This window comes from Haplochromis burtoni, unplaced genomic scaffold, assembly GCF_018398535.1.
Source record: "Haplochromis burtoni strain Fernald_Lab_line unplaced genomic scaffold, NCSU_Asbu1 Contig_30, whole genome shotgun sequence".
Lineage (NCBI taxonomy): Eukaryota > Metazoa > Chordata > Actinopteri > Cichliformes > Cichlidae > Haplochromis > Haplochromis burtoni.
The window spans coordinates 3180976-3194360 of NW_024582391.1; the positions used below are offsets into that span (position 1 = coordinate 3180976).

A 13385-nucleotide genomic window follows, 5' to 3' on the forward strand; every position below is an offset into this window, starting at 1 on the left:
CCTAATTAGACATCAATTAATCCACACCCTTCAGGTCTGCAGCCACGTTTGACCTGAGACGTAACGACAAAAAACGGCGTTTGAAGAACGGAGAAATCAGATTAATGGAAGTGGAGCGGCAGAGGTTGGGCCGCGTTCAAGAAATCTCCAGAAATACACCGACGTTTCATTTCATAATTAACAGGTAGGAAAATAATTGATTGAGACATGAAAGCTTAATCACTCAATTCAATAAGCAGGATATCAGTGCTGAGTAGATTAATTCAATTATGTAATTAAAGACGAGGGAAAGGGGGGAAGCTTTAGAGCTGATTGAAGGTTAAACAGCCTGCTAACCTTTTCTTCACTTCACATCCACCACAGCACACACCGACGTGGGTTTGTCTTGTTTTTTATTAGACATAGCAATTTCACAAACAGCAGTTAGCCTGAAAAGTACATTCAAATGTATGCCTGACCATGCGCAAACACTCCAGATACACCTGCAAACAAAAGTAACAGTCGGTCACGGGGTTTTTTTCTTTTTCACAATCTGTCTATTTTTCACGTTTTTGATTCAAACTTCAACAAAGTCAGACTCTTTCACTGGTTCGCCATCAAAAGCACACATACCTCAGTCACTACGACAGTTTAACAGCTACTTTCTTTCCCTGTACATACGCTCCGAAAGGGTTTAAAGGCTCTTCTTTGCGTTCGAACAGCCGGGCGCCATGTTCCCCTGTCTGAACACTTTGTAATATTAGCTTACGTGAGGAGAAGGGTCAGCAAATTCACGTGAAATGGTAACACTGAAGTTCCCAGAAGTCCGCTTTGTTGGTTTCCAGTAACACCAGGACTGAGGTTGGCGACCTTTCTCGCCACTGAAGTTTTAATGAAGTTCACGAAGGACCGCGGCCGGCTTAACGCAAATGTTACCAAAGCACGTTAGACTACACGACACACAGTTTGTTACAAAGTGGCAACACAGGGATGCTTCTGCTCCGATTTGATGCCATTTACCTCACTCGGCACACTCGTGTGTCAAAGGGTTAATGGCCAACACTGGTTGAAAGTGGGGGCGGGGGTGTCACTAATAAGTGGGATAAGTGTAATTCCAGTTCATCCAAGAGCCAAAAGACAGTCTGTTAGCTTAACACTGATTATTTTTCCACCTCATCCAAATACTCAAAGGGCTCACACGTCACAAACGAAGCTTCACGACACAGAAACCAGAACCACTGCTGGTCGGATTCCACCAGGAGGCGCGAGCAGCTCCACTTTCATTTACTGGCCACAGGGAATCCAGTGTATGTGAAAAACACCTGAATACTCAAATCCACCACATCATCCACACGTCATCGCAGCACCACTCTGAAAAAAACTCATCTGGCCCCACTACTCGCAGCAGGAATGGCAACTGAACAAGTGGGTGAGATTTATACACTTTGTTTTTTTCTTTTAAATCATCTCCAAAACTTCTTCAAGTGCAACACTTCAGGAATTTTTTTTCTGCTTGGTCCACAGCAATGTTCAGTTCAGTCCAGAAACAAAAGAGAGGAGGGGAAATGGAAAACAAGTCCGTGTTTGAAAAGTGTGGCATCCTCTTCCTAAGTAGGCACCTCTACCTACCAAAAATACTTTCGTACTCGAGCAGTATAAGCTCTACTATCTGGTTCTGGTAGACCATGTGGACCGCGATGTTGCCCGTCTCGGTCTCGGGCCTCAGCAGCGTGGGTCCAAACACGATGGCCACGCTCTGCGTGGTCATGCGGTTGGCCTCTCCGTGGTCCACCACCCTGGAGAGAAGAGGAGAATGGGGAGAAGAGGAGATTTAAAGATTGCACGTTTTATAAACAGCTTCAGATGTTCGCCGGCGTTCCGGTTTCATCTGGAGAAAAGTGCATTACATACATCTTTAAGGCTCGAGCCGGAGCGCAGAAGCAAACTCGGTAACACGACAGAACGCTCCAGGCAAGAGCATAATAGCTTTTTAAAATAGAATCTACATCCTTGCATGCAGATGCACAAAACAATAACATATTCATGGAGCGAAGGAAAAAAGAAGGCAGATTAAATCCCCCTGCTGATATATGTAGACCTCCATATACAGAATGTCACGCTATAAATTTCCTCATGAAACACCACTTCACAGGTACTGAATTACAGCAAACACGGCACCATATAAATGCAAATTGGAAAGCTAGGCAAATGTCATTGTGAACATATGATATTGCCACTGGCTGCAGTGAGCCAAGAATACACAGCTGGCTCAAGTTTGTGTTTGCATGTAGGCTGATCGGAACGAGGGAGAGTAAACAGCTGAGCGGGTCCGTTTGAGCCACGCGTGTGAAACTCGTTCAAGTAGAACGTGACCCAATAAATTTTTAATTTTTCAAAGTGACTGCTGATGAGTTGGCCAACTAGTTATGATCCTGGGCTTCACACTGGGATGGGCTGGTTACAGTTGTCAGGCTGTACTTTTCCCATGTGCTGATACAGACACAGGTCCGAATATTTGTTTTTATTTGATGGATCTTCAGGGTAAAATGATTTATATCTGGGCTGAAACAATGTTTTGTCATTATACCTTAGTGTATAACAAAATACACAGTAATAAATAACTAACATACAACACAGTGGCTTTAATTCAGAGAATATCCGACTTCAAGTGAACAAGTCTGACTGATGACTCTCTTACTTCTGAAGACAGTGATGAAATTTCACAGGTTTCAGGATCTGAAGAAGTTATTTATTAAATGGATGAATGGAAAGTGTCCCAGCGCACTGCTTACCTCCTCAGGTGTTTGAAGAGGATTTGCATTGTGTCATGGTTGGGCTTTGGCAACTTCTTGATTAAATCTTTGATTGAATTCACTCGCTGCTTGTAGTCAGAGCACTCTGAAGAGGAGAAGCAGAATCAGTGAAAACACATGGATGCAGTGCCACCTTGTGGTCACACCAGGCAAAGGATTTAACCTAAAGATTGAGAGCGGCACTATTTTATCCGTATAACTCACTGATGGCATTCACAAAGTCATTGAAGGATCCGTATGAGAACAGAGGCTCTGGAAGCTCCCTGAAAAACATCTTGAGAGCTCCGGTGGTGACGTGGATGTCCTCCCACTTGCTATCATTGAGATCCACCTTCTCATCTGACAGATGACGAGGAGGTAAGGCAGAACACAACTATTACCAGAAAGCTGACCCTTTACATCACATCACATATAGAGATACAGTGTAACTAGATCTTACCATGATTCACAGCAAAGCGAAGCTTCTGGATCACTGCCAGGTTCCCGCTCACTCGATATAAGCCGTCAATATTAAGACCTGTGGGTGTAGTTGAGAGGAAGGGAACACAGACAGGAGCAGGGAGTGTAAACGACAAGGCCGCGTTTATGTTTCCTGACTTTAAAGCAGCAGCACCAACAAAGAGAGACTGATCAAATGCTTTTGTCTTCACTGCCTCGCTTTGTGTTGCTCTGGAACAAACCGCAGGTAGTCTGAATGAAAACAGTTGAGTTGATGCTTGAAAGAGACTAAAATTACGCCTGATACAGAAAGTCGCAGCATCAGAAGCAAAAACAATTTAAAAACAATTGAAATTCCACACAGATGTTTAATATTCTGAACTGGCTGAAGTGGCAGAAAACCTGAGTTTACTTCTGAAAGACTCTGCCTCTCTCCGCCATGACCTGGACACAGGTCATGTTACTGGCCTGTGTCTATGTAACCTCATCGGCTGGAAGATCTATTTATTTTTGTATTTACTGATTTTCAAACATTTTTTCCATTTAAATACTTTTACACAGCCTCTTCCAGTTTACGACTCGGGTAATTGGCTCGTGTACTTTTAACCTCGTTGTTTAATGTGTGTGAAAAAATAATGCAACTGTAACAAACGACTGGCTGAACATGAAATAAAACTGAGCCGGAACCATCGCCATGGTGATGCATGATTTATAGCAACGTATTCTGGAGTCTTTAGATTAGAATGGGGGAGCTTAATGTCTGCATTTGTGAAGTTGTATATAAAAATCTATAAAAATAATAAGCAGTGTGACATATGCGTATGTATGGGGGGCTCGTACCTGTGTTCTCCACATGGTCGATGCACATTGTGACAAAGTTGGGCACTGATGTGTTCTCCCGCTGACACAGACTGGTCAGACTGCAGCCGAACACCTGATCTGTGAGCACACACAAACATTTATTTCCATCTTTCACCCGTCTGGTGGAACATCACAGAGGACTCGCGCTGGAGTCACGTGCATAGAGCTGCTGTCCGCTTACCTTTAATGTATCCTTTGTCTCGGACAGCCTGGTATGTGGGTCGACGAGTCAGGAACTTCTTGAGCTTCATCCTGGTTTTCTTCTGGTCTGATGAATCCATGCTCACAGAGTTCTTCATTGCTGTAGCAAGACAGGCTCCATGTGAGTGCATCTCTTTTGCAAACACACTGAATGTCCATTCTGTAGCGCAGGGACACTCGCAGACTTACCTCGGCTCTTCTTAGAGTCCCGGTGCTCCTTCTCCTTGTCCTGTTTCTCAGCTCCCGGAGACTCTGGCATGTCCTCCTCAATGGCTTCATCCGACTCCCACGCCTGGACGGGGAAGACACATACGTGCTGTTAGCTTAAGCTGGCTCAGAATGAATTTGCTCTCAGTTTCTATGTATTCTGTCCACTCCTGAATATTTAACCTTTCACTGCAGTTTGTTTAAACAGGTGTAAACTGGGATTTCAGCTCTGGCTGGACTTGCACTGAATTGTGGGAAAAGTATCTAAATTAAAGGTAAAGCTTCTGTGTCCTCCACTCACATGTGTGTTGATGGTCTCTGTAAGGGCGCGGTACCAGTCACTGATGACACTGTCGATCTCAGACTGTATCAGGAGCTCTGTTCCTTGACGGGTCTTCAGCTAGAGGAGGAAAGGATAAAAAGCCAAAACAGCTCAGCTTGTTCTGACATGTTTGAACCAAAAATGACTGAAAAAACAAGAGCTGAGAGTTGGGAGCAGGTCCAGTGGGTCCAGCACCTCGATGACGTGCTTCTTGCTTGATTTGTCCTTGGAGGCCCACTCCACTGTCCCCCCGCGCAGATCCACAGTGAACTCAGGCTTAGACTGATTGCTGCCAAACTTCTGGAACAGAGAGACGGGACACAGTATGAGAGACAACATCTGACGCACACATAATATAACAGGGATGTCATGCTGTGTCTGTACAAGGATGAAACCAGATATGCAACAAAGGGGTAAAGACTTAACACTGGACTCAGTAAATAACACAACAGTTAATAAAATAGTCGTTAAATCATCTAAGAACCTCGGTTATGTTCATTAATATTGCATTGATGTCAGAGGAATCACTGGTGGAGCAGGAGGTACATATTGGATCTCTTCACACACAAAGATCTTTAGTTTTGTGTTACGAAAAAGCAAAAAGGCTATTAGTTATTTATATTAATGTCATGCATATTAATAAACACGATGTTTGGAGGTTTTAAATCTAACAGCGTTGTAATTCAGTCAGAGCTATTCCTGGAAATATCACCGGAAAGTGATGAACACCGTGAGCCTCCTAAATCTCTCTTCTTGTCAGACATGCGATCCATATGTCAAATGCCTGAAACTGTGCGAACGGATTCCTGACATCAACGCCTGGTCAGACACCCCAGCAGAAAGCTGCACGTTGGAGCAGTTGATCAACTCCAGCACTGTCCCCAAAGTCTGGCTCTTCATGTGTGGGTAACTTTCTGGAAGGGGATGCCAGGACACGACCCAGCACTGTTATTAATCACTGGAGCTGTGGTGTGACCCATCATAAAACAAGGTCAATTATAAGTATCTCCACTTGTTGTAAATGATCAAGACAAGATTTTAAATTTGGCACTGGATTGTAGAGTGACTTGCTTTATTTTATTGTGCCTCACTCTGGACAATGTAATATATTTTTGGAATAAGACCAGGGAACCCCTCTGACTCCTTGGGTCCTGGACCTATGCTTGGTAAGCCCTGTTAGCATTCTGTATTTCCTCCCTGTGTCTTTATATGCTGCCATAACATCAACTCTTGCCTCCTCTCTCTCCCAGTATGCACTTTGTGCTCTCCTTCTTTTCTCTTACTCTTTGTCTTACACTTTGTTCTTCCTCTTTAAATCACTTTTCTATCGTTACTGGAATGCTGATTTTCTTTAAACTCTTTGCATTTTTTCTTTCTTTTCTGCATATTTTTACTCACTTAATATTTAAAGAGCATTCCATTTATCAATAAAGTATTAAACACACTTGCACTAAGTAAAATATAAGTGGATGTCCTCCTGAGGAGAGACACACTGCATACACTTTTATCCAACAGAATAATTTAAGTCCTCTTTATTAACTATTTTCTGTTTGTCTGTCTGTTTGGGCTCCACTGCTGCTCATTAGTGTATCTATGGCTACGTCCACACTAGCCCGGATAGATTTGAAAACGGCGTTTTCGTCTGAAAACACTCCGCATCCACACACTATCGTCTTCAGTCATTTTCACAGAGTTGTGCGTCCACATTGAAACGGGCGAAGACGCTTACGTCCCAGTACTGCGCATGCATGAAACGCAAGACGATTCGAACTGCCTCATTTCTGCCTGCCGTTTATTTACTTTCCGACTCTTTGAAACGTTGCAGCAAAATGTCGAGAAAAAGCACAGAGTTTTTTTTCTCAAGTGGACTAACAATGAGGTGGAGTTGTTGGAATTTGAAGAAAAGCTATCTGGGGGACGTACAAACTGATATTAATCTTTAACAGGGCTGTCAAAATTGAGAGCAAACAAAACAACTGCTGTATAATGCCCACCGCTGTTTAATTGGCCACTTGATTGCATCACATGACTAAAATGTGTCATAGTTTTCAAAAAGTCTCAGTTTTCGCTGTCCACACTGTGACGCAAAAGCACCATTTTCAAGTGTACGCGTTTTTTGAGAGCGTTTTCAAAACGCTGCGTTTTCCTTCACAGAAAACACTGAGTGTGGACGGGAGGCCAAAATGGAGAGAAAACGCATTAGTGTGGACGTAGCCTAAATCCTGGCTGCTCTCCAAGCACCAGGTAAAATGTGCAAGTTTAATGCCACGAAGTGCAACAAAGATCAAAAACGTACGGTAGCTGCTTTCTTGTAAATTTAAGATAAAAGTATAAATATCACACAACCTTTAAAAGAATCCTTTGATCTCTCTCTAAACCGCTGTTTCTCTAAAGTGAAGTTAAGGTGAGTCAAGCTTGACAAACACACGTCAGTCAGTCTCCTGGTCAGTCACAGCAGGGGTGAATGAACAAATGGGAGAGAGGTGGGAGCGCATGCAGAGAGAGAGGGAACATACAGCGGCAGCCTGACCGGGCCTACAGTTCACATAGGAGACAGCGGGACGGGGCTTGACTGAGTGCTTCCAGCTGCTAAGAAGAGTGAGGAGCAGCTCTGGGATAGAGTCGCTGCGGTAGTAAGACTTCAGAGAGAAGAGGAGAAAACTAATGAACAGAAGTTGACAAACGTCACAACACAGATGGCATGAAGGCCGGTGAATACGCAGGAATATGGAAAAGGAAAATATCAGAGAAACAAATGGAATGATTAAAAAAAAAGCAAAAGAAGAAGTCAGAGGTCACAGGATACATACCCAGCTGGTGCTGCCCCCCTGACCCTTTGCAAAGAGCAGGGATGAGCCCTGCAGCACAGTCCATGAGGAGGTCCAGTTCTTCCTGTTAGTCAGAACAAATGTGTTAATGACATTCTGTGGCTGCAGAGAACACTTTTAGAGAGTAATCACGTCTTACCTGACTTTCTTTCCATTCTCTGTGATTTTGGTGACATTGAGAACTCCACACTTCTCTGAAGGCTGAAGAGAGAGACACACAGTGGCAGATAAAAACCTGCTGGAACACATGAATGAAAATACATGCACACACCGATCCTCAACAAGCAAATGGGCGGAGCAAACAGTCTTAAAGCTGCTGTGTTGCCTTGTGTCATAGCTAAACACCACCAGCAGATGGCACCCTAATGCTGCAGTGTTGAAATAGTAGTTTAGTAGGTAGGTGATAGGTTTGATGCAGGTAAATATGGCATGCAGCAGACGATAGTAAACCAACTGGGTTGTTGAGAAGATTAAAGATGAGAAGTGTTGTCTTTACATGCAGAGACAGCAGGATGATGATATGCAGTGTGCAGTGCAAGCTGGGATACTAACGGTCAAGGGGTGCTTAGGAGATGAGGGGCAGGAGTCAGAGTCTGGAGAGCTCTGCTTGGGCACCGAAGCACACTCCTACCAACAAGAGGCACAGTGTGATAAGTCACTAATAACTATACATGACTACACATGAAGACAGTAGGTCTGAGGTTAGTGGGTGATGGAGAAGAAACCTGGGATGGAATCACAAGAATGAGTTATTGTTAATAGAAGTCATTAAAAGAGAAAGATAAAAAAGACAAGTTAGGGTTTAAACTGCAAACATCTTGGATTTCGGCTTCAGAGATGTTCAATATTTAGTCCAATAAGCTTCTTCTTTTCCTGATCTGCATCAACAACAATGTACACTGAAGAAACTAACAAAACACCAACATATAGGGTGTTGTTTTTAAATCTAGCCACTCTTTAGCCAGTTCTTTTAACTCATGCATATTGTTAGATCCCATATTAGAACCATTTCTTTAATGTGACTTGCTAAACTCTGCATCAGGGAGGGTTAAAAAAAAAAGAAGAAAAAAATACGTGCCTAGTTGCATAATAAAAAGTGCAGGGACTAGTTTTTGGAGCTTTGCCCAAACTGAAGGGTAAGGTTGAGGATGTCTAAATCTCTGCAGCGTCTCCTTTCTTTTATCAGTTTGTATTCTGTGAGCTTTCCTTTCAGAAGCCCTGAGCGGAAAGTGAGAAAAGCTTGTGGTGATTCATTTTCTAATCTCTAACACGTTTATTTTCCTCCTGACTTAAAAGGTAAAAATCTATTTCAGACCGTTTTACAATGTTTTACTTTTTCTACCTGTGAAATGGGAAGAAAGAAGTTCTCCAGTTGAAACAGGTGAAAAGAAAATTAGCCAAGTTTGTAAAAAAGTTTCTTAGGTAAAAAAAAACCCCAAAACAAAACAAAAATGTATTTTCAACCTGTGAAAAAAGTTCCTCGGAGAAGCTTTGACAGGGGGGAAAGCCCCCCACCCAAAAAACCATTACAGAAGCAAACATTTTTGTTCTCACAAGAGACAAAAACAAAAAAGCACTCTCACAAACAAAGACACAAGCGAGACTGATAACTGACCCAGATGGTAACAGATGTTGCATTGTTAAAAGGAATTCAGGGACATTCAAGTGTCAGCGTGTGGGTTTGTGAGCTGTACTTTGTGGCTCTGGCCCGTTTTACATGTCACAAGATTGAATCACACACAACATGACGAGCAGGTGCCCACTGTCCTCACAGAGATATGCTGGCTACACACACCATGAAGTCGTCCCCAGAAAAAGCAAACTTGTTAATCCGTTTTTTTGGCCATCATTAATTTTCACAACAACCTGCTCTCTTCTTTTCACACACAGAATAATTCACCAAACACAGCATGAACAACACAGCAGAGCCTTTTTCCATCAGCCTAACACTGTTTAACTCCACATTAGTGGTGGTCTCTGTCCTACCTTGTCATTGAGGTCTAAGACATAAGTGCTGTGCCTCCACTTAGTGAGGACAATGGGCTCCGGCTGCTTTCTCTCCAGGCTGCGACTCTTAGGAACCTCGCCAGGCTGAGGGGAGATGTTGTACTGCAACGACAGAGACAAGTGGTGATGTTTACAGTCCAGATGTTTTTCTAACAGACCTCACATTCCCTTTCCCTACCTCTCCTTTTACTGTCCACAGGATCATTGGACAGAGGAACTTTCCTTACACAGCAGGCATTGTTTACAGTAAAGTCCACTGACTGTACCTGCGTGTGCACTGGACCACTGTTTACTCACTCTGCAAACGAAGCGGTCTATTCTGATCGCCTCTAAAGCCTCCAGATTAGGTGGTAAAGTGCCACTAATAGCCAGTCACTTAGAGTTCAACGTAAACTTGGCTCTTCCGTGAGCTCTCAGAACTTCATCCACTTACAACAACAGGACTGGTCTCAACACTGCTAGGATGAGGCAAAGTGTGTTACAGTGCAGTGGTGCCAGGTGATGTAATACGACAAGACTTGTCATTGTCACAGGAAGGAACCTGCATTAGGTGGTGGATGTCTGATGTAAAGAGCGAAGACAAAGCACACGGACGGCCAAGTTCATCATGTAATCTTACCTTAGGCAATTCCCACTCTGACCTGGAGCCATCAGCGCTGTAGTAGTAGGGTCGGCCTTGTTCGTCCACATGTTTTATCCACTGTAAACATAAACACTGGTCAGCTGCAAATAAAGAAAAAGCATCTGATGGAAGTGCAGTCGCTAAGGGTGACAGGTGAGGTCACCCGAACTCTTTTAAGCACAATCAAAATCAGATTCCACCTTCTCCTGTGTGTATTCAGACACATAGAGGGTGTGTCCATGTTCATCCAGCTCTTCAGACCAGCCTCTAGGGGGTGACCCATACTGGCTGTCAGACTGACTGGAGTGGGTGCTGTGGCAGTTTTCCTCTGAGGACAGTGGCTGTGGAGAAAGAAGGACAGCAAAGAAGACCTTAAAGCAAAGAATTGGCTGAACCAAGGGTCGCACGTATGACCACACGTATGACCACATGGCAAGTTTGTTCTAACAGGACACAAAGTTATAGTCAACCAAAGTAAAAACTGGCTGCTGAGTATAAAACTCCAACATGTTTTATAAGTGTGGATGTTATGCACGTCAGCAGCATCTCCATGGCTTCATGTTGATATCACTGTAAGGTACAACACCAACATTTAAAAGGTTCTCAAGTAGTTTCAGCATCAATCATCTTGCCCAACTGTAGGCAAGAATGTAAAACCGTAAACATCATGTAAACATTTTAATGCAAAATGCTGCAGCTACACTACTTATGAGGACTACAAAGAAAGAGCATATTTCGCCAGTATCAGCTTCTCTTCATTAGGTTCCTGTTGAATCCCCCTCCTCACATATAAGGTCTTAAAAAAATCAGGCCCCATCTTATCTTAAAGACCTCATAGTACTGTATGACCCCGATACAACCACTTTGACTGCAGGCTTACATTTGGTTTCTAAAATATTTAAAAGTAGAACAGGAGGCAGAGCCGTCAGTTTTCAGGCCCCTCTTCTGTGGAACCAGCTTCCAGTTTGGATTCAAGAGACAGACACCATCTCTGCTTTTAAGATTAGAAGTAAAACCAACTATATTTAGTGAATAGAAAAGCTGAACAACCCAAGCATCAAATAACATTTGACGTGTTTCTTTTACTTTATTTATTTATTGTTCTTACTTTATAGCTGACTAATGCTTTTATTTGTGTGAAAATGGTTAACAGTCACAGCTGGAAAATAACATATTGAACAACTTCACACTAGTAGCTGATGGTATTTGCAAATGTCAGTGGCAGATTTATCTGTTGTGTATCGCCACGTTTTTCCTCAGGCTGGTTTGAATTTCATGTTTTAAGTCTTTCAGCCAAGCAGCACAATCAACAACAATAAAACAAAGGTCCTGTGAGAAGCTGGAATCAACAAGTTTGTTTTTTAGGCTATAATAAGCCACTCCAGTGCTCTATCAGTTATACATCAGTACATTAATGCTTCACAAGGGGGCAGTGTTGCATAGTTAGGATGAAATGACAACCTACTAAGAAACCGAAAACATGGTTTCTCTATATCAAAGGCGCACTTGTCTTCCCACCTTCGTCTAACCACAACATCTTTTAAAAGTGAGGTTGACCACAACTTCAACAGAGCCTGTTTATTTAACGTGAACTGCCAGAGACGCCATTTACAGACCATCATGACCTGATTCCTGTTTCCACATCCACTCACACCTACTAAACCCTTTGGCCCAAACAAAGGATTATTTGTTTGAATGCTTGTTCATGTTTGATATTTATGACTACTTACAGAAACAGATCATTTTTAGTATCTCTCTTCAAATACTCCAGGCACCCCTCACCTCACTCTCCGCTGTGCACTGACTGTCTCCTCGGGTACTGCTGGTGCTGCTGCTAGTATCCCTGGTGCGTGGTGGCTTCCAGGTCCGCTCCCCAGTGGCCCGGTTGTAGTAGAAGTGCCTGCCACTCAGATCTTTGTGGGTCTCCCAGTCACCCAGGATGTGGATTGGGGAGCCTGAGGGCACAGGAGGCAGGCTGGACTGAGAGATCTTCAGCTCCTGGAGGTTGGTATAGACAGGCGAGTCGGACCGGCCCTGACCTGTCGGTGATGTTGTCTGAACGAGACAGATGGAGGAAAAGAGGGGGAAAGATCAGGATTTGTGGTGCATTCATTCACGGGTGGCTGATCATCTTTTTTTCATTTATATTCACTGAGTTGTCCTGGGAATTTACGACTGTCCTCACTTTATTCTGAAAATTCAATGACATTCCAGGAATTCCATAACCACAAGACGCCAGTGTCTGCTGACATCCAAGTATGTGTTGGAAACGCTCGGCCCAGCTACAAACAGCAGCAGCTGTCACAGCGTGGACCCAACGGTGGAACGTGATCAGCTGAGCTGTTTGCTGCAGCACAGTTAGCATTACAAACATAAACATGGAATTTAGCTGCAAAGAAATATAACTGTTGCACAATAATCTAATTTCTCCATTTAGAAGAAGGAAAGTGAGTGAGTGAGGAGGCAGACAAAGGCTTTGAGCAAGTCTGGCAGTCTGCACGGCAGGATGGAGGCGGCACATGTGGCTTGCAGTCACAGAGGTTGAAATCGCACCATATCAGTGAGACTTGAACCACATGCACTCAACAGAGTTATGGAATCATTTATCTGTCAAATCAGAGGCAAATGCTCTGAGGACAAATGTCTGCTGGTATTTTAATGCAAGAAATACCCATGTAGGATAAAAGATATGAAATGCAAAAGAAATGAAATGGTGAATTTCAGAGATTTTACTTCACGGTTCATGCATGAGGCTGTTTAATAGTTATATTAAACAATATGTAGATTGTTTTGGTAGGAGCTGCCCAGTTTTTCAGACAACTTCTGCAGCAAGGCTCCTTGAATGTATTGGAACCGTTTCTACTCCTGTTCACACAGTTATCTATTATCATACAAGCCTAAATCTTAACCTAAAGCTAATGATACCATGCTGTCACACTGGCATTAGCACTGCCAGAGGTACAGGTGTAGTTTCAACTGTTCACTAAAAGGACTGCAGATTTTTCTGAGTAACTGGGTCTTAATTCCTGGAAAGAAATATGGATTTTTGGTGCTTTGAGCACAATTTACTTCATCAAGAGAAGGCAGACATACAGCAAATTTCCCCC

General features: G+C 43.2%; 1 protein-coding gene across 6 annotated transcripts in view; it reads right to left on the minus strand.

Moving 5' to 3' along the window:
* Positions 1–375: 375 nt before the first annotated feature.
* The window catches only part of arhgap12b (Rho GTPase activating protein 12b), a 64210-nt gene continuing 51200 nt past the window's right edge, over positions 376–13385 (minus strand). For 2 of the 6 annotated variants that reach the window (XM_042219270.1, XM_042219273.1), the window contains 17 exons: positions 12061–12333; positions 10479–10619; positions 10276–10356; positions 9636–9758; positions 8202–8276; positions 7789–7850; positions 7632–7713; positions 7338–7460; positions 5017–5121; positions 4801–4899; positions 4482–4584; positions 4273–4392; positions 4071–4169; positions 3232–3309; positions 2997–3131; positions 2772–2877; positions 376–1775 (listed from right to left, as the gene is read on the minus strand). In XM_042219270.1, coding sequence (XP_042075204.1) covers positions 1601–1775; positions 2772–2877; positions 2997–3131; positions 3232–3309; positions 4071–4169; positions 4273–4392; positions 4482–4584; positions 4801–4899; positions 5017–5121; positions 7338–7460; positions 7632–7713; positions 7789–7850; positions 8202–8276; positions 9636–9758; positions 10276–10356; positions 10479–10619; positions 12061–12333 — 1980 coding nt within the window. In that variant the 3' untranslated portion in view covers positions 376–1600. The remainder of the gene's footprint in view (positions 1776–2771; positions 2878–2996; positions 3132–3231; positions 3310–4070; positions 4170–4272; positions 4393–4481; positions 4585–4800; positions 4900–5016; positions 5122–7337; positions 7461–7631; positions 7714–7788; positions 7851–8201; positions 8277–9635; positions 9759–10275; positions 10357–10478; positions 10620–12060; positions 12334–13385) is intronic. The other 4 variants (XM_042219271.1, XM_005918483.3, XM_005918482.3 and 1 more) reach the window with 4 other exon arrangements.